This window comes from Sander lucioperca, chromosome 20 (assembly GCF_008315115.2).
Source record: "Sander lucioperca isolate FBNREF2018 chromosome 20, SLUC_FBN_1.2, whole genome shotgun sequence".
Lineage (NCBI taxonomy): Eukaryota > Metazoa > Chordata > Actinopteri > Perciformes > Percidae > Sander > Sander lucioperca.
The window spans coordinates 8,953,359-8,974,399 of record NC_050192.1 but is presented as its reverse complement, the minus strand read 5'-3'; the positions used below and the strand labels follow the sequence as shown (position 1 = coordinate 8,974,399).

At 43.8% G+C, this 21,041-nt stretch overlaps 2 protein-coding genes across 3 annotated transcripts in view; one reads left to right on the top strand and one right to left on the bottom strand.

The window, feature by feature from the left end:
• snd1 (staphylococcal nuclease and tudor domain containing 1) overlaps nucleotides 1-21,041 on the top strand; it is a 182,428-nt gene that overhangs the window by 81,695 nt on the left and 79,692 nt on the right. The window lies entirely within an intron of this gene.
• On the bottom strand, nucleotides 3,505-8,419 carry lrrc4.1 (leucine rich repeat containing 4.1). Its single transcript, XM_031313713.2, has 2 exons — nucleotides 6,871-8,419; nucleotides 3,505-6,754 (listed from the first exon to the last, which is right to left on the bottom strand). Exon 2 carries the CDS (start codon nucleotides 6,483-6,485, stop codon nucleotides 3,621-3,623), a length of 2,865 nt encoding a protein of 954 aa, XP_031169573.1. The 5' UTR covers nucleotides 6,486-6,754; nucleotides 6,871-8,419; the 3' UTR covers nucleotides 3,505-3,620.

The window sequence follows — 21,041 nt, the reverse complement described above, 5'->3', positions numbered from 1 at the left end:
TACCATCTGCCACCTTATCCAGCCCTGTAATATTTCTCTGTGTATATCTTGTTTTGCCCTTGCTGTCTGCTCTTTGCTTAGATCTGCTCCCTTTACCAACCCCGTTTTCTGTTCTGGCTAAATTTCTTACTTTTGCTTGCTCCCTAATAACTTCTTTCTAAAAATCTGTCATGCTTTCCTTCCCACTTACATTTTATTTTCTAAATCTCAATTCCTGTACCCCTTTATATTCTTTCTCCCATTCTTTTCCTTTCCTTCTCTACCCAGGCTCTGTGTGCTGTGGCTAAATAGGTGCATCTAGCCTTGCTTCCTCTTTCAAATGGCTTCATGATTGCTAATGAAGCACACAGACAGAAAAAAAAGAAAATGACGAGGAGGATGAAGGGATGGAGGAACGAAGTGTTTCCCATGGAGACGGGCCCTTCAGTGGCTGCCTATCTGATTGGCTGGTTGATGACCCTGTAGCCATGTTGACTGATTAGTATGACAGAGCCTTTTATAGCACAGCGCAGCTTAATATGTGACCACATAGCACAACATACTTCAGTATTGAACAGTATGGTGTAGCATAAGAACCGTCCTGCTATACCATACTATACCATACTGTGGCATACAAAGTGCAATACAGTATGTCCAAGCTTACGATAGAATGCCATAACACAGCTTAATGCTTAATACAGAGCTTACATCTGTTCATACAACTGCTTACAATCCATCTAACCCATTTACAGTATCCATTTAGATACAACATACTTGTTTGAACATTCCCTCCACATGCTTCACATTATAGACAATTGGAAAACTGCTTTCTGGCTTTGCATTGCTATGGTATAAAAACAATTGTAAGTAAACAACAGGAGTGAGAGACGAAGGCATGCTGTCTGAGATGTGAGTCAGCGTATTGACAATGGTCAGTAAATTATAAAATGGGTGTTTGTTTTTGTTGGCACTTTGCCTTTATTGGAAATGTGATGGTAGAGAGGCAAACAGAAAAGGTGGGAGAGATAGGGGTATGACATGCCACAAAGATCCGCAGCCGGATTCGATCGGACGTTGCAGTTACGTTATGTTGTACAGGCTTCTACCATTCGGCTACTGGGGCACATCTTAATGGTCATGTTAAGTTTTTCTTAATATGTCTCTCTGGCCCCCCCTGTCTTTACATGCTAGATGTCCTTGGTCCCTGTCGTCACACACCAGTGTACTGTCTCTTTTATATGTTTTTCAGTAAGATTCAATGCTTTCCTTGTTATACAATTTAATTGTTTTTAATTTTGATATATATTTTTCTGCTGCACTGCACAACTTTGCCATCCATTTTTACTCCAAAGTAGTCTCTACTCATTGGATCGTCATATCCATCCCAGCCTGATAATGTAGCAGAATGTTAGAGGACAATTAAATTATACATTTACAACAAAAGCTGTCTTACTCTACAACACGTGATGTGTATCCAAGTACCATATATCCTATAAAACAACTAAATGTAAAAAAGATAAAATAAAATAAACCCTTGCACAATATGCTCACTCACCCTCTTCAGCCAGTCTCTTTAACCTCCATCTCTTACTCTATCTATCTCACACCCTCTTTTTGTCACTTACTAATTTCTCAGAGCTGGACTGTCACCCTAAAAAACACACATCACTCTCCTCATCTGACAGCTTTGACCACAGGTTAAGCACATCACAAGCTCTCAGCTAACTGCTACACTATTTTTGTGATGCGCCATGTCAATCTCTCTCTCATTTCTATTCAAACGTCCCTTTTTTTTGTTCCTCTATCTCAAATATTGAAACTCTACAGTGTTGGAGAGGCAAATCCTGATATTTTTCTTGTGGCCCTTGCAGGTACTCTACCTAGGTCTCCATTTGCCACACTTCTTACTGGTTATGTAAACTGGTGTCGTCAACTAAACTACTAGGCCAAAGCTTTGCCTGCCAGCACAGGCCTGTGACTGTGGATCTGATAATGTCACACATCTCTAGAGGCTAGTTATTGTGTATTTTTGAATCATGTTAGTTTACTTTACAATTGCACAGCTTTGTAAGGGTTAATGAGAAGTTGGATCTGTGTTGAATATGATGATTATAGTGCTTGAAACACTGTCCTCAGTTTTGTCATTGAGTAAGAGTTACAGTAGAAAGAATGGCAACAGCACTGCTTGGTCTTCAATTCCACACATCGTGGTTTCCAAAAACAAATTGGCTTACCTGGCTAATACATGCATACTAACCACTATGTATGTTATCTTTCTTTGTTAGTTAACTGTGGGGCTATATTATGATTGAGAGGGGTGATATTGTTGAAGATGAAAAATGAGCAGTAAACAGTGAGACCCAAATGCATTTGTCACCATAAAAAGCCCCCATACTGATTGATGAAGGCACAACAGCTGGCAATGCAATGAAAAGTGAAATGAGGATCTATATTTTTGGCAAAGTGCAAGACACCCAAACAGTATTTCACCTTCATTTATCACCCTTTTCACTCATTAGATACATAATTTATAATTCCAGTTTGTAATGTAGAAAATGGTAGGTAACACAATCTGTTTGAATTGTTGAGACACATTAGGCAATGAGCATTTAAATTAACATTAGATGTTTTGATAGCACTGCTTTGCTTGTCTGTGGACACAACATTGCTTCATCTTGTGACTTCTTAAAGCATTTGTAGAACTTAAGAACTTAAATTAAACATAGACTTTTGATCAGCCACACCTTGATGAAGCACCATGACACTCACTGGTGGTGTAAAATAGAAATTGAACAAACTCATTTGTTACATATAAATAATATAATAATAGGAGGTGTTGAGAGATTAAAAAAAGAAGAAAAAATACATCCACTTCTGCACCGTGATTCATTCTGCCTGAGTCATTCAGCACATGTAGGGTTAAAGTATAGCTGCAGCGTCTTACTGCAGTGTCTAAAGCATTAGGCTGATCGTTACAGTATACACCAGGAGAAGAAGTGAAGGGGGAAAAAACATCTCTCTCTAGTACTTTCTTTTTTTCTTCCAAAAATCCTTTTTATTGCATTTATAACATTTGGCACAGTACAAATTCTTGGTGCTTTTACAAGATAAACCTGTAAAGATCGACAGTGACCTTTTTTCGGTTTTTGTTAAAGAAAGTCTTCTCAGTATAAATATTTTTTTCTTATCACTGCATTCTCTGTAGCATGGTGTAAAAATCACACAGAATGCCCCTTTTTAAAACAAGACTACCCTCATTTGTCAAAGTCAAGACAGCATCTTAAACAACTCATTGTTTTAAATAGAAGTTACAAGTTAGAAAATAGTTTTAATTTCTTTTTAATATATGTTTCTCTATCACCAGCCCATGGTTGTTTCAATTTGTCCATATATATATATATATATATATATATATATATATATATATATATATATATATATATATATATAAGCATGTACAACAATAAATCATCAGTCTTTTTAAGTTTGCACTCTGTACAAAAAAGTAGTTCCTGTCCTTTTTTCGTTGTGCATTCTATTGCATGATTTCATGAGGAAATGACGAAAGGGGGGCAAGGGACAGTGGTGGGTGGGAACTAGGAACCTAGGGAAAGGAGTGGGAGCCTTTTGAGGGTGGCTTTTTAAATCTGAGTCTCCTGGACCTTCTCCTTGGTGTGAGTTTTTATGACGAAGGGCTCAGCCATTGCTGTAATGGTGCTGGGCATGGTTCGAGGCAAGGAGTTCCCAACATTGTTTTCTGTCCATTTAGCCCCATGGCCAGTTGGTTTATAGGTGTTATATTTGGGCTTTAGAGTGCTGTAGTCCACTTTTTGGGGGCTGTATTCCATTTTGTGTGGACTATAATCAAGTTTAGGTCTCTGAGTGTGTGGACTAAAGTCAGACTTGAAGGCGCTGTAATCCGCTTTCTGGGGGCTGAAGTCAGTGTTAAAGGCGCTGTAATCTGTTGCAGTCTTATGGGAAGAGTAAGGGTCCTTGGGTTTGTAGGTACTGTCAGTTTTAGATCTCTGGGCACTATAGTCTGTTTTGGGTTTAGGCTGAGTGCTATAGTCAGGCTTAAATGGGATGTAATCAGGTTTAGGTCTTGGGTGAGTGCCAAAGTCTGGCTTGAATGGACTGTATTCAGCCTTAGGTTTATGCTGTGTGTTATAGTCCGATCTTAATGGGCTGTAGTCATGTTTAGGTTTTGGTTGGGTGCTGTAATCTCGTTTGAATGGGCTGAGGTCAGTTTTCTGCCTAGGATGAGTGCCATAATCTGGTTTGAACGGGCTGTAGTCTGTTTTAGTTTTTGGGTGAGTGCCAAAGTCTGGTTTGAATGGGCTGTATTCTGCTTTAGGTTTGTGAGTGCTGTAGTCCTGCCTAAATTGGCTGTAGTCAGGCTTTGGTCTATGAAGGCTAAAATCTGGTGTAGATTTGTGAGTGCTGTAATCTGGGATGAATTTGTGGCTACTGAAGTCCATATTTGGCTTGTATGTGGTATACTCAGCCTTCGGCTTGTGAAGGGTAAAATCAGGCTGGGGTTTGTATTCGGCCTTGGGTTTGTGAAAGCTATAGTCAGTCTTGTGGCTGATAAAGTCCAGTTTGTGTATACTGTTATGGTCCCGGATTTCAGGCAATGAGAGAGCCGTCTCTTGAGCTGCAGACGCTGGTGGAGGAAGGTCCTCGTCATCCACCTGGATAATCTCCACAGTGCGGGCAGCTGCCACTGTGCTCCTTTGCTGGTGGCGCTTTCTCAGTTTGTAGAAGGCGATGAGCATGACAGCAGCCAGCAGTGTCACCGCTACAAAGCAACCTATTATAATCTTAGTGGTCTTCATCACTTCATCCAGGCTAGGGCCAGACTTGCCTGGCTTGCTAGTGACAACTGGCACCACAGATGTCTTAGCTGCTCCGGATGGGCTGTCAGTGCTTTGCAGCAGCACAGTTGGTGTGGAGATGAAGACTGGCTGAAAGACGGAAGGAGAGGCAGTTGTAGTTGTTGTCCCTAGGCCTACCCCTCCTCCAGCTACCCCAGCCCCTGCTGCAGCAGCTGTGGTGGTGGTGGTTTTAGGTTTGGGCATCTCAGTGGTTGTCCCCAAGACCTCCACAGTCACTGTAGTGAAGTAACTCAAATTGGATGTATTAAGCTCAGCTGCACTCACATTAAGGTAGGCTGAGGCATTGGAGTTCCCAGCTGCATTGGACACCATGCAGGTATAAGTGCCTGTGTCTACCGCCAGGACATTTGAGAAATTAAGGGTACCATCATTGAGGACTGATATTCTCGGGTGACCAGAGGCATGTGTCAGGATAGTCCCATTGGGTAGGAGCCAGCGCACTGAAGACATTGGGGCTGTGCGGCAACGAAGCTCAGCCACTCGCCCTGCTGAGATGTTTAAGTCCCTTGGTGCATCAGCAATGAATGGTGCAGAACACTGGACTGCAGCGCCCTCACCTCGGTCCACCTCAACCAGCTGTCGACCTCTCATGCTGGCAGGTGAGTGACAGCGTCCACAGCAAGTTGAGTTAGTAGGGATGTACTCCCTTAGCCAGCGTGCTAACCATACAGCCTCACAGCCACAGTTCCAAGGGTTATGGTGGAGATGGAGCTCCACCAGGTACCTGAGCGGGGAAAATAGATCATGTGGCACACCGCTCAGATTATTATGGGCAAGATTAAGCTCTACCAATGAAGATAGGTCGTCAAAACCATTGCGCTCTATCACTGAGATTTGTGAGTTCATCACCCAGAGCTTTTTCAGTGAGCGCAGGCCTTTGAAGGATCCTGGCTTTATCTCTGGGAAGTGATTTTCAGAGATCTCCAGCTCTTCCAGGCCCTTGAGAGGACTCAGGTTTGGCATTTCACCCCTTATGTTGCACATGCCCAGGTTGAGGTACTTGAGGTTTTGTAGGCCCTCAAAAGCTCCCTCTGAGATGTACTCCAGTTTCCGTAATTCTCCAAGGTCCAATCGCATGAGGGAGGGCACCCGGTTGAAGGCGTAGGAGGGTATACTTTCAATGGGGTTGTTCCTCAGCCACAGTTCTCGTAGTTTAGACAGGTACTCAAAGGCCCCACTGGGCACCACCGTCAACCGGTTGTCAAACAGCTCCAGTGTGTTGAGGCTGGTAAGTCCATTAAACGCGCCCACCTCAATCTGCCGTATGGCATTTCGCCCAAGCTGGAGCACCTCAAGGTGGTGCAGGTGGCGGAAGGAGTCAGCCTGCACCGCCTCAATGGCGTTTTCCATTAGATTGAGGTGTCGCGTGTTGGTTGGAATGCCGGGGGGCACACGGGTGAGGCCACGTCGGGTGCACACCACCTTCCCCTGCTGATTACTGCAGGAACACTGCGGTGGACAGCCCTGGGGTCCCTGAGACACTGCCGCCCCCGCCAAGGCCAGGGAGGCGCTGCTCCACGCTCGCGCCATCAGGAAGACTACACAGAGCAGGGCGGCTTTCCTGGCACGATGCACAGCTACCCGCCCCAGGAGACTCATGATGTGGCACATTCATAATTCAGCATCATCTGGGGGGGGGAGGATGGGGGTGTTTGGGGGCTTTGGGGATCAGGGAAAGTAGCTGGTTGGGTGGTAGTAGTGTTAAGGGGACCAGAGCAAATAAGTCAAGGAAACTGAAGAGGACAAGGGGAAAATGTGGGTTTTGGGTGCTTGCTAAGGGGCAAGAGGACTTGACCTATCCTCAATTAAGCAATGCTTTTATTCCCATGAGCTGTGCTCAGGGGCAGAAGGAGAAGGGAGGGTAGAGAGGGCTGGCTTTTCTGAAACGTGTGTATGAGAAGGACATGATGATAAATAAAGCAACCAAAAACCGTATTACAAGACAGAAGGTAGGGTTACAAATTGATGCAAAGAGGGGTTGAAACTAGACACCTACCTCAAGTTATTTTTACAGGTCCTTGAACTGAGATATATAGCTTCCCTCCTGTTTGCAATCAGAAAGAGCTGTAGTATTCACATCAGATGTATGTTTATCCCAAGAGCAGCAAAGAAAGCCTTTTTATATTTGCTCTGTCAAAACTTGTATCAATGCCAAAGAACTAAACCAAGATGAGTCCTTTTGTAAATCCACACATCCAAAGAGAAAGGTTCGAAGGCCCTTATGTGAGTGTTTTTTTCCCTCCCTTTCCTTGTTGATTAGAAAAAAAGAAGAGAAAAGAAGATTGCAGATAGGAATCCAGTCAGGCTCCCAAAGCAGCAGTGCGCCCTTGCTCGCTTCTCGCTGTCGGCTCCTCTTCTCTTGCTTGTCCTTGGAATCCGACAGTTGATCCCCCTGCTAGACACCTTACCCAGGTCTCCATAGCACAGACGACCACACAAACACGCACAATTTGTTTGTGCACCAAAAGCCAAGGCAGAAAGGGCAAAAAGAGGGAGGTAGTTGGGGGTGGGATTGAAGAAGGTTGAATGAAAATTCCACAGTCCTTTCCAATGTTCTTTGCCTTTTGTTTGCGATGGTTAGGAGGAAAGGTTGACAAGCCGGGGGGAAAAAACAGACCCCCTCCTCTCTGTATTCCTCTGTTCACTTTTTAGTGGTCAATCAGTTGGTCGGTTGGTCAGTCTGACAGCCCTTCTCGCTCTCTTCCCCTTGCTCCACCTCTCAATGTGGCGTCGTGTCCACTTGATTTTCCTTTATTTCTTTTTTTTTTTTCTCCAGGAGTGCTCGGAAGGGGTTGAAAAGACTAGGCGGCACACGGTGCCTTCATTAGCTTTTTCCTCTTCTTAACTAGCCACACACTCCAGCCTCGGCAGCAGTGGTGGCGACAGCAGCAATTGCAAACGCACACACCATCCCTGCGAAGCACCCAGCAGCAGTAGTGAGCACACACAGCAGCAGCTGCAGCCTGCCTCCCTTGCACTTCCCAATAATCCGTCAATTTCTTCAGAGGGGGAGTGGGGTGGGGGATGGAAGGGGGTGCTGGGAGGAGTGGGGGTGTTGTAGCTGGGTTGATCGAGGTGGGTTAGAGGGAGGAGGGGTGGTGCGCAGTTTCTCCTTCCTCTCTTCGACTTGTTTCTTTTTTTCCCAGTTCTTTTTCTTTTTCCTCCTCTCCTCGTGGTGATCAGCACCCCCTCGCTAATGCAGCGTCCGACTAGGGAGAGGAGCAAGACAGGGAAGGCAAGCGCTGGGTGAGCGAGCGGCTTACAGGCGTGACGTTAAGAGTAGCGTCGATGTGGAAAGGAATCCGTTGTAGCAGCAAAAGAGAGTGTGCGCCGGCTTGGATATCTCTTGCTCTCTCTCTCTCTCTCTCTCTCTCTCTCTCTCTCTCTCTCTCTCTCCCTCCCTCCCTCCTGCTCTCTCTGCAGTGTCCTGAGGTAGTTGGGTGAGCTCAAAGCACTCAGACCTTTTTAGAGATCTACCTCTTCAAAAAACAGTTTGCTAATGCTGTCCTTCGCTCTCTTCTTTCATGCACACAGCCTCTTGTTCTGGGGCTTTCTGGGGCTTTGTGTGGCTTAGGGGAATAGACAAGCAATAGGCAGAGATGGACAGTGACATCCCCACAGCAACCATATTTTAACCCTCTGCTCCCCAGCGATAATCCAGCCTTTCCAAAGAGTCTAGTCTGTGGTGGCAAAGGCAGGCAGATGGGGACTCTCTCTCTCTCTCTCTCTCTCTCTCTCTCTCTCTCTCTCTCTCTCTCTCTCTCTCTCTCTCTCTCTCTCTCTCTCTCTCTCTCTCGCTCGCTCGCTCTCATGATGCCCTCTCTCTTACCCTTCTCTACTCTGTCTTTTCTTTATCTTTGATTTTCTTTGACTTTACCTCCCCTTGCTTTCTCACTCTTTTTGTTTTGTCCTTTAGTGGAAAATAGAAGAACATGAATGGACTGCTGACGCATCCAGCTCGGAGCAGTGCTTTGGTTTGATGCAGTGTGTTTTGTGCCTTAACTCCCCCCACCCACTCCACCCTCACCATACTCTCTGTCTTTCCTTCTCACTGCTCACTCTTCATCCGCCACTGTGTCACTCTACTTCATCTCTGGCTGGCTATCTTTATATTCATTCTCCAAGTTGCCAGGACATGAAGTGCTATTTAAGCCATATCCATATCAATCTATCTATTCAGTGCAATGGTACTACAAGTTTAAATTGTAAGAATTTGATTAGGTTACTTTATTAATATTTTTTTTTAGATAGATACTTTCTTGGTCTAACCCTGATGGTACGCAGGTGCAGTACATGATATAAAATCAAACTTTCTGTTCTGCATCTACACCTTTTACCTTTTTATCCACTCTCCACTCCCCTTTCATCATGTATGCCTTTGCAGGTAGTTAGAGCACTCTAAACAGGCAGGCCTTAACCCTCAATTTGAGCACAAACTGTCGCTTCAGGAAGCACACAGCCATAAAGGTCACGTTGAGGAAGGCGGACAGGAGAAAACAAGACATGCTTTACCTTCCTGCCGCAGAACGAGGCAAAACTAACACACCGTACTGTCCCATCACCCCGCTATCTCCAATGATTTGTACAAGCCTCATGTCCATTAAACTAGGAAGCAGTGTGGGTAATTGATGGTTGGTAAAGCTAGCTCTGACAGTGCTGCTGTGTGTTGTGTGTCTGAGCTAGAGAGTAAGCGTGTGAAAGAGAGAGAGAGAGAGAGAAAGCGTGAGGGAGGAGAGAAAGCACGGCAGCTAGAAAAGGTCACACTGCCTGTAGCGCATTACGTTATTCCCACCGGCACAGGAATATAGAGCCAGCTCCTATATTGCACACACACACACACACACACACACACACACACACACACACACACACACACACACACACACACCTCTTTCTCCTTGACTTCACTGCAGTTGAATATGAATGGGCTTCAATGAAGCACATGGAACAGTGAGGTAGCAGCCACAGGAGTGTAGGGGGGATTTTCCTTTCTTAAGACAGAAAGGCTATTTCCTTTCCTTTCTTAAGACAGACAGGCTATTTCCTTTCCACAGGGATTCCCTAGCACCACGGCCATGTGGAGGGTGATGTCAGAGCTGTGCGGCACTACTGCATTCTCCAAGCAAGTGAAAACATGAGATAATGCAGGCATATTTTCAAACAGCCGTGCAAAAGAAGGTTATCTAACTATAAATTGAGGTGTGTGTGTGTGTGTGTGTGTGTGTGTGTGTGTGTCTCCTGCATGCGCAGTAGCCTACAGCATCGGAGAGTTGCAAAATCCCTAGAAGGCTCATTGACTGCGGTTCATCGGCCACCGGGGTCGTGCCAAAAAGTGCTCATCTGCCCAAAACTGATGTTTACCATACATGCAAATGATGAAATGAATCATACACAAACACATGGTAGATGAACGGCCAGGCTCTTGGGCTCTCCAACATGTTGCTTTGTTGCCGGCGGTTGCACACATTTCTCCAGTCGTTTTGCGCAGGCGGGCTCCCCTGCTTTCTCCGCCTCAGCCATATCGCCGCTTTCCCGGGAAAAACAACAGACTTTTTTCCCGGAAATGTGTGTTCTTAACTAGTTGTTTTGGTGCCTAAATTTAACTGTAAGGTCCGCCGATCCAATGGCAGTAAGGCCCACTCAAAGCCCCCTATTATTGGGTAACTCAAGTACCAACTACCGCTGAAACAACAGAGCTCTGTAGCCGGTGTCGTGTCTATCCGAGTTCTTCCGCTCCTCCAGTAGCCGTGACCGTCTATCGACTGCTTATAACATGCTCCGTTCACGTGAACATCCAACTGATTTTAACATACCCTACTCACGTGAACAGAAAATTGCGTTGCCTTTATCTTTTCACGGCAACCCTCCATAGAGATTTATCAGCCTATTTTAAGTAACAGCGACAGTAACTATTTACTTCACACTATTATTATGGTTAAACTTAATCTGCGGTTTACCTGCATTTCCAAATTTTGAGTGTTGATCCGTACGGCCACGGATCAACTATGGTCCAGTAGCCACCACCTAATACTAGCCGGATATTTTTGCTACATGAAAAAAAAGGGGACACGCCGAATCTCTAGATGAGCCGCATCCGAGGCGCAGGTAATTGAGGCTGCGACATGTGTTACAGGTTGGGGCTCTCCAGCCTGTTGTTTTGTTGCCGGTGGTTGTGTACATTTCTCCTGCCGTTCTGCACGTTGCTTAGCCGGGCTCCCTATTTCCTCTGCCTGGGCCACATCGCCTACTACTACCTGGATGTGTGACTGCTACACACAAAAAAGGTGACGCCCCGAATCTCTAGATGAGCCGCAGCCGAACTGTGGCTGATTGAACCGCGCTGCAACATGTTACAGGTTGAGTTTTATAAAAAACAAATTACAAAAAACACACATTCACAAGGCCCTTTACCTATGCCATATGGTAAAGCCCCCTATGACCGCACAATACAAGTTCTGATTTCAAATGTTTAAAGTAAAAAGAGAGGCATTATCAGAACAATGTACTTCAAGGTGGAGGTTTTCATCATATTTTAATTGTGATATTTTATGAGTAGAATCTGAATTTGCAACGATCTCTGTCAGGTAAATGTAGTATTACAATGTTTTCCTCTGAAGTACAAGGACACAGTAAGTCAGTAGTATACAGTTAAGTTGCATATTAAGTGCTTCTGGAGAAAGCTACAAGCAGCAAAACGGTCAGTCACCTGCATATGTGGCTGACCTACTGCAACCCTATTTATCAGCACTCCCACTAAGGTCCAATATGTCCAATCTCCTCGCACCCAGCTTAGGACCTGTGGGACCGTTTTTTTGAGTCCAGAGTCCATAGCACCGAGACTCTGGAACGGTCTGCCTCGTTCAATACGGTCTGCTGTCTCTGTGGACTCTCTGTGGAAAGATCAGTTGAAGACCTACTTTTTCTAAACAGGCCTTTGGATGACCTTTTCCACTTTATTTTTACGTACCTTGTGATTTTAATTGTACTTTGTTTTAATATGTATCATATTGTAGGTTTTATGTAAAGCACTTTGTGATATTTTTTTTTAATAAGATACACATTAAGTAGACATAGGAAAAATATACAAAAAGTATTATAAGAAATAGAAAAAGTAGAATAAGAGTAATACTAATAGTAATATGTACACTTTAAACACCCTTATTATAAACAGGTAAACAATAAATATATGTATATGCACAGTAGGAGGTAACACAGAGTAATATCTGTGAAAAGCGCTATATAAATACATTTTCTTTACTTACTTACTTACAATGCAGGAGGCCTACAATCAGCCCATTCCAAACAGGCATATTTTAAAAGGGCACTGCACTAGTAGTACAAATACAGGATGTGCCGCAAATGTACTGCTCAAAACAACATCAGAATTTCATTGATCGGTTGTCTGCAAATGCAAATGAAGGCTTGTGGTTCTCTGTGTGATTATTGATGACAAAAAATCAGATGTAGTACAGTGTGCATACTGGCACTGCTATCTTTGTTTGTGTGTCAGATGGTGCTCTGTTCTGTAGGTGTTGTGTGCCACCATTTTGATGAGCAAGTGACCCAGATTGAGTTCAGGTTGTGTTTTATCCACCCAGCACAGTACATCCCAGACTACTATCTAACCAAAATTATCCATTGACCCATAGCATGACCAACGCTGCCAGGACAGCTCTCTCATATTGGCCCTCACCCTGTCTATTTCTCTCTTTCCGGTCTTTTCTATTCTTTCTCTATTTTTCTCTGTCAGTGGACATTTTGCTTTCTCACTGCTGATGGAGCGTGGGTCATGGCCTGCCAAACTCTGCAATGCTCCACTGACCAAACGTGGTCAACCCCTTGCTTTATAGTTTGATCCTGGCCCGGAATGGCCAACATTGCATGATGGTCAGCCAAACTCTGTGATTACGGCAAGGTTTTATCAAGGTCCACCATGTGTGTGTGTATGTTCCCAGCTCACATGGCATTCCTGAAACTGGCAAAGAGGTGAACCAGAAAAGCCTTTGGAAAGCTAGTGGCCTTTTTAAGGGTTGTACCTGGATTCCAAGTTGAATCTGATTCGGTGTTCAGGCCAATGCTAAATTTGTAAACCTGGCTAAACGCTTTAATTAGGAGTATTTTTTGACGTCTGCCATCATATCCGTACGCTATCTTGACAAGAAGAGTGTTGTCAGATCTTACCTCCAGGACTTGCTGACCGATGATGGCCTGATGAGCTGTCAGATATGTGGGACCTTCACGCTTTTACCCCAGCGCCATGCCCCTGCTGTGCGACCCCTGTCCTCCCTGCTTTACCCAAGGCTCTATGGAGCCACCCCCTGCACCAGGTCAGGAGGGCACTGGGTGTAGTTTGGGGGTACTGCAAGACCTACTTTGGTGCGGCTTGTCCTCCAGTCAGCCAGCATGTTCGAGGGATATATGCAAACATTACAGAACCCATCCCCTGGGGTGAGTGCTAGCAAATCTGGGCTGCGGACACTCTCATGTAGGTCAGCAGCCTGTGTCTGTTTGCATGTATGTGCATGTCAGTAGTCCATTTGGGTGAATGGCCTGCAGTATGGTAAAGCAGCAATGACAATCGGAGTTTAGGAGTACACAGTCAAATGATAGATCTAATGATAATGGCATTGCCTCTGTCATTGCCAGGATCAAGGATTTACAGTATAGGCCCTTGGAGTAGGGCTGCACGATTATGGCCAAAATGATAATCACTGCTAACTGTGTAGTGTGACTGTATTTCACTGTAGAGGATTCCAACAGCGGGACGTACAACAGTCTGCCGCTAAAGCTATGAGCTAAAAGACTCAAACTAGCACTGGTCACTGCTGTTGTCTGAAAAACAACACAGACGGGGCAAAATGTTGCGTTTACTGGTAAACTGGTAAACATCATGAACGGCCGACTGCTATCTGTTGTGGAATTTTCCTCACGTTACTCTGTCCTCTGTGACTGTCTACATCATAGACTGTATATGGTCTACATCTAGAAACTAAGCTGCGCGATGCAGGGAACAACTCTGATTGGCTCATGGAGGCATGTGATCAGACAGTGGTTTATGGAGCGCTAGATTGGCTTTTCAAAAAAAAATAAAAAAAATAGCCTTCCATGAATGGAATGACGCATTTGAAATATCGCTCGATCACGCAAATTTGATAGTGGGAAGCTGTGATCGTGATTAAAATTTGATTAATTGTGCAGCCCTACCTTAGAGAGTCCACATGGTTTTTTGTTTGCATGTGTGTGAGACAGAGATATATTGTTTTCAAGGAGACAACAGGGCACACTATTTTTGTGTGTGTGTGTGTGTGTGTGTGTGTGCGTGTGCGCGCGCGCCAGTGCCAGTGCCCACCCTGGCACAATGTTATCTTAAACCAATTTTTCCAGGTCACCGTATTTAAACATCAACACACACAGACACATCAAAGTCTATGATGCTGACCTTGAGGTAAAGGGCCTGCTATTAGACACTTCCTTTCCCATTTTCATTTCAATTTCCAGGAATTAATTCTGCAAGAGATTACCTGTAAAACACACACATACACACACACTGCTATCAGTGTCCCAGTAAAGGCTTAAACTGCTTGGTGGGGATTTTTTTTTTTTTTCTGTTTATCATTTTTCTCATCACACACACTGGCACACATACACACAGAGATGCACATACCAATCATATGCCAGCGTATCAAAAGATTATAATAGGCAGTAGGGTATATTAGTGTCTGCCGTATTCCCAGGTTGGATGAGTTGTTTCATCCAGATACCTGCTCAGTCCTGCTAGTCTGCTCTCACTGACCTTGTTTGGCCTTCACTCAATGCAGCATACAAATATTTATAACATTTTAAGCATTATCCTACATTGAACATCCTATGACTTTTTCTTTTAATGCATTTAGGTAGTGATTTTATTTAGAAAGCAGGTTAGGTTACTCAATAAAACAATAAACATGGTTGACTACTTGGCTTTTAATCTACACTCTCTGGTAATGAATTGCTCTGTCAATAATCATTTAAGTTCCCATTCTCATTATATGTTTATGTGTAGTTGTCTTTTAGCTTTTTTTGTCTTTTTTTTTAAACTCTTCCTATTCTCAACTTGTTTCTTGGCCCCTTCGTTCTTTCTTTACCTGCCGTTCTCCTCTTTTTGCACTTTTGTTACACTGCCTTTGTTCTTGCCCTGTTTCTTTTTTTTTCTCTCTAATATTTTTCCTCCTTTTGCTCCTCCTGTGTGGCATCCCTCTTTATTTCCATTCTTTTCCTTTCTCTTCCTCAGATCTCCCCTTCTGTCTTCTTGCCCTCACTCCCCTTCTCTAAATGTCTACTTTTTACAGTGGTCATCTGCTCTACTATTTGCAGGCCAGTCGTAAGTTAATTGTATTTGCTCATTCAGCTTCAGTTTTTGTGTGTGCCCTGGCAACTGAAGGCACACAGTAAAAGATGAGTGTTTTCACTCCTTTTCTTTCATCCTTTGTTATTCAGTGCTTGAGCTTTGCTAGCAGCCATTGTCTCCAGACTAATAGGCTTCATTATGTTGAGCTGTGTTCGTATTGGCTGCCAGAGCAGGGATTAGCCCTAGCACCATGTTAGCTGGAATCAGAAGAAAGATACAAGTAGGTTAGCACTGTTAACCCAATCAGCATGAGGAGATCCTTCATGCATATTTGGAAATGGGAGTATTTTTGCTTTGGCCTTGCTTTCACCAATTACTGCCACATTTATTTTTAAGAATGGAATTTGATATGAAAAATACTGTGTGTCATTGTGCCGAGCGTGCCATATAATGCCCTTTTATATTTTTCTCACCATATGCTAATGCTCCCCATGTCTTGCCATGGCCTTGTCATTGGTCAGCTGGCCTCATTAGGATTCGTGGAGCATCCCTGTATGTGCGTTCATCACAATGTTGCCTTGCCAACTGCCAGGCCATAGGAAATGGATGGCTCTTTCTCTGAGCAATGTGAAGGTAAAAACATAGTCATTCACCACTGAGAGAGCAGCTAAATCTTTTAGACTTTTAGCTCCTTCGGAGCAAAGATGCCATCTTCATTCACTTCCACCCCTCTCTCTCCTTCTTTTACTTTTATGTGTTTGGTCAAAACAAAATTCCTACATTTTCTTATGTTGGGCTTTTGCAGTACTTCTTCTTGTCTCAGTCCACTTAATTGTTTTTCTAGGATAAAATGGGAGTGAAAAACATGATTTATTGTGCATACTAATACATGCTTTGTCTTGTCTTGGTTTAATACTGCTACTATTGTGTAGCCTTTAAACAATGACAGTTGTAAAAAGTGTGCTGCCTGAGGTAAATTAATTAAACATGTAGCACTACAAAAAGCTTGGTTTGCTTGTAAAATGACATTCCTACCTAGACATTGACATAGAATACTTAGTTGTAGGCCATCTTAAACCACCATGCCATCTCCAGGGTAGTGAATTGACTTAACCTACTCCCAGATTTTTTGTTATACTCAGTGGCCACCTGTATTTCCTCTTCCACTATGATGCCCTGACCTTCAAATATCCTCCTCCTCTCCCTAAAATCACAGCGACAATTACCTTCTTAACAATGTTATTTCTATGAAGCTGTTAATCCTAGAATCTCCATCAAGCTTCATGTAGGGGAGGATTAGCCATACTGAGGCCCGTTACTGCACAGACCCAGGGATGGAACAAAAGAACGAAACAGCTTTTCATCTTTTCAAATCCACCTGTCCGCGCCCAGATTACCGCAGCACTGTCCAGCAGATAGAGATTCTATGTATGCATGCCAATAATCTTTTCCACTTCCATGTTTGTGGGTTTGTAAACCTATTCGTCTATCTTGCCGTGTATTTTGCCTTGTGACAAATATCTTTGTACTGACACCACACGGTATTGCGACCTGCTTGACAATGACGTTCCAATGTTAAAAAGCAGACGGGAGGTAGGGAGTGAACAGAGCATTTTTCTAATATGCTTCCAATTTGGATTTCATTACTGATAGTTGCCCCCTTTACCATATCTATGTTCAAATGAACTATCTGCTCCCCAATGCCAGCATAAACATACACTAACATTGTATTTGTATATGCTGCAGAGAAAGGGTGAGTGTTTATTTGAGTGATACAGGAGATGCATTTTGTGTCTATTTTCTAATACGACTAATCACCTCCCAGCCATAGACTGTAAAAATATTGGTTACAGTGGCTCTGCGCTAAGCCGATTTTCAACCCTTTTGAAACGCTTCATCCAGCAGAGATTTACCAGCAAGTAAACGAGGACCTCCGGGTACTGTAGCCATCCATCTGCATGTACGGCAGTACGGAAAATCTTCAAACATTCCCTTAAGTTACCAGGTAACGACAGCAATAGCTGGCTAGCTTGGTTGGCATAACGCTGAACAAATGTTCCAATTAACTTTGATGTGAAAAAGGGTCAAAGTTTAAGAAGAAACATGGACAACACCTAAAAACAAGTTCACTGCTATTTTAATCTACACAGTGCCATGGTTAGCATGGCCAAGCCTCTGTCATGATTGACAGGTCGGCCTGTAGCCACGCCCCTACAGCATCCCTTGCTTTATCGTCAGTTTTAAAATAAATAAATGCTGTATTGAAGAAGACTTGAAACTAGCGGTTAAGGCCATAAACTCAGCATGAAAATGTGTATTGAGGTAATAAATCAAGTGAGAAGTAAGGTCATTTTCCCATAGACTTCTATAGAAACTCACTTCTTTTTGCAACCAGCTGAGTCGCCACTTGCTGAAAATTAGATAGAATGCAGGTTTAAGGCACTTCCACATTGGCTTCACTTTTCAGATCCGGAAGCTTCGTCCATTGTTTTTACAGTCTATGCTCCCACCCAGTTATTTTTCCTGTGTAATATCCACTGTTCTCTACCTCCATCATTTTCCCATACTGGGGATTTGAGAAGCCAAGCTAAGTGTGTCTAATCTATGAGCGCAGCCAGCACAGCGTCAAATGTTTGGTGCCGATGTACCTGCAGCCTCCAACAATACAACACTTCAGAAGTTGTCCACCCAAGCAGGTAGGAGACAATGCAGGAGAGGGAGGTCTGACACCCTAGTGGACGTTGACATCCCCCACCACCTCCAAGCCCTGTAACCTTGCTTAAATGTGTTTCCTGTAGCAGTGCAATCAGGGATATCGTAGGCTGTGGCTGGGGGCCAGCAGGGTCCTGGCTATGAAAGGAAGGAGGAGGGGGGGAAAGCAGCACGCAGCACTTTCTTAATTGAAGTCAATAACACAGCAGTCCATTCTGTCAGAGCCAGTCCTCCCACACAGTCCACCTACAGTCACTAAAGAGAGCTGAGGGTAGGTTGTCGATTGAGTTGTCCAAAGTACCACTACGTATGGCAACGTGGTGATGTGTGGGTGAATGCACATGAGGGGAAATGGTGGCGTCAGTGAAGACAAGCGTGACACCAGTGCTGTACACCTCATAAACTTGGTCTTGTAAAAAAAGAAAACCGTAATTGTTGTTGTCTTTGCCACGTGTATGCCTGGTTGACAACTATACAACCATAATTGAATATTAAGTAGTGGAAGTAATTAAAAATAAAAACGAAATGCCCTGAGCCTGCTACATGGAATTGCTTTTATTTTACATCTAGCTGTTGTATGAAATCTTGCTAATGCAGGCATATCTGAGACACACATGCACACACAGTCTTATTTTGCCCTTAATTCCTTTTTGCATGTTAGCACTTCTACATAACTGGGGATTAAAACTGGTATGGTTGGCCTGCCCTGAGAAGGAATCCATCCATCCATCCATCTTCTTCCGCTTATCCGGTAACGGGTCGCGGGGGTAGCAGCTCCAGCAGGGGACCCCAAACTTCCCTTTCCCGAGCCACATTAACCAGCTCCGACTGGGGGATCCCAAGGCGTTCCCAGGCCAGGTTGGAGATATAATCCCTCCACCTAGTCCTGGGTCTTCCCCGAGGCCTCCTCCCAGCTGGACGTGCCTGGAAAACCTCCCTAGGGAGGCGCCCAGGGGGCATCCTTACCAGATGCCCGAACCACCTCAACTGGCTCCTTTCGACGCGACTGAGAAGGAGTGGGAAAGGAAATTAGTGACTGTTAGAAGGTAGACATCTGGCTGACATGAGTTTGCCTGTGTTGATGCATGTGCGGTAAGCTTACATACAGTACATACTTACTTAGATACTTGAATCTGATGACGACTGTGTAATGGTTACTGGCACATCCGCACAGCATGGAACAGGCATTATTTGTTTGGGAGCAAGCACTTTCTGCTTACTTTTGCTGAGCCGAACGCAAAAAAAGTCAATCGGCTGCAGTTTTGATACTCTGTTCCCAGTAGTGTTCTGACAGGCTTGTGTGTTGTGCTTTTCACAGGAAAATGCAATTTTATGATAAAAACCCATTTACACTTCAGTTCTGGTGATGGTAGGATTTTGAGCGCCACTTTTTGTATTTTTCGTTGGTGGAAGATGAATTCATAACTGTCATGCACTATCTCCAATGTCGTATTGTTTCTGCTCTCACCCCGGTATCTGGAGAAAAGAACTGCACACACAGTCACATATGTTCAAACTCCGATACAGTATATGTCTGTGGTTTTATAATGCAGTGCTATGTTTACAGTTTACATGATATCAAGGGAATGGGCTAAATGAAGCATGAAGCTATTCTTCATCCACAGGGGTTTAACCTTTTAAAGATACACATAGATTTGCATTCCATTGCATTTCCACAACACATTAAAAGCTGTCGTTTTTACATATAGTAGCTACAATAAGTGCATCCCATATGTTTCATCTGCATTATCTCTCTTGTGCTTTTGTTTTTTTGTTCAGTTGTTTGGTTGTAGATATTTTATTGGCCCATGCTGCACACAGGCCTCTGCCTACTAACCCTCCTACTGGTGCTCCCTCTCTATTCTCTCTGTCAGTTATTTCACTGGTGGCATCAGTCTAGGTCATTTGCACTGTAGTTGAGTGGACAGTGGTAATTTCCCCAGGCAGACATTGATTTCACTTTTAATTTTCCAGCCACTCATACTTTGACATCCTGCTGAAAATTATAATTTTGACTTGAAACCTATCGCCATATTTCAGAGCTCATTTTGCAATTTTTCATTTCATGTGAACGGACAATAAACACATGATAGAGCCAATTGAGGGATAGGGTTGAGAGGTGATTTTGGCAGCAAGTAACATGTCTAAGTTTGTGCGTCTGTAACACCTCTTCATAATGGTTACCATGTATTGGAGCCTCCTGTAATATCTGAGCAACTGAATTGTTATAATGAAAGACATTATTCCTGTTTTGCCACAAAGCTGCCTATGCTTTCACATGAATGGATTCCATGCCATTGCTATGATAAGATACAGGTATTTGATGTTTTTGCTCCACTTTCTATTCCCCCCCCCTAAAGTGTGACTCCGATGTGCTGAAAGTTCATTCAGATTGTTTTTTTTCTTCTTCTAGTTAAGCAAACTGCTAGCAAAGCTTTGAGTGCCTGCGTGTGCATTTTAATATGCATGTTTTGTCTGGAGATGGCATTGCTGCCTTAACCTTCTAGACACTCTTGTTCAAGGGCTGCCATTTGTTTTTTCTTGTTGCTCATCACTGTTCTGTCATCCATTTGTTAGTAGCTCAGCTGTGCACAGCAATAAATTACTGAAAATTGATGAAACCATTGAGACACATTGGTTTGAATTTTCTTTTGAGGAAACAATTGAGCTCTCCACTTATTCATTCAGCAGAAATACCATGAGACAACAGCCTTTGGGCATAGGATTTTACTTCCTAAAAGGTGCCTCGTTGGGTATTCAAGCAGTAAGTTTGGGCAGCATTTGTTGCAGCAGCAGTATTGAGCTGGCCACAAGATGGTTGTGGCTTGTAACTTCATGATAGTAGTGGGGTGTCTGCCTTTGCCTGTGGCCACATTGTTGAAATTGAATTTGAAGAGTGTGTATGTGCTTTGCTGCCTGTTTTGAGGTGAGCGTTATCCATCCTATTTGGAAGCACAATTGTCATATTGCACACCTGGTGGTGTTAAAAGCACTCCTGTAGGAAATGATGCCTTCTAAGCCAAATGTCTCAAGTAAACAATCGCATGCTGTTTATATTCCGCTGTGACTGTGTGCCTGTTAAATAGATTTCATCTCATACAGTACAACTACGTTTTTACACACACACA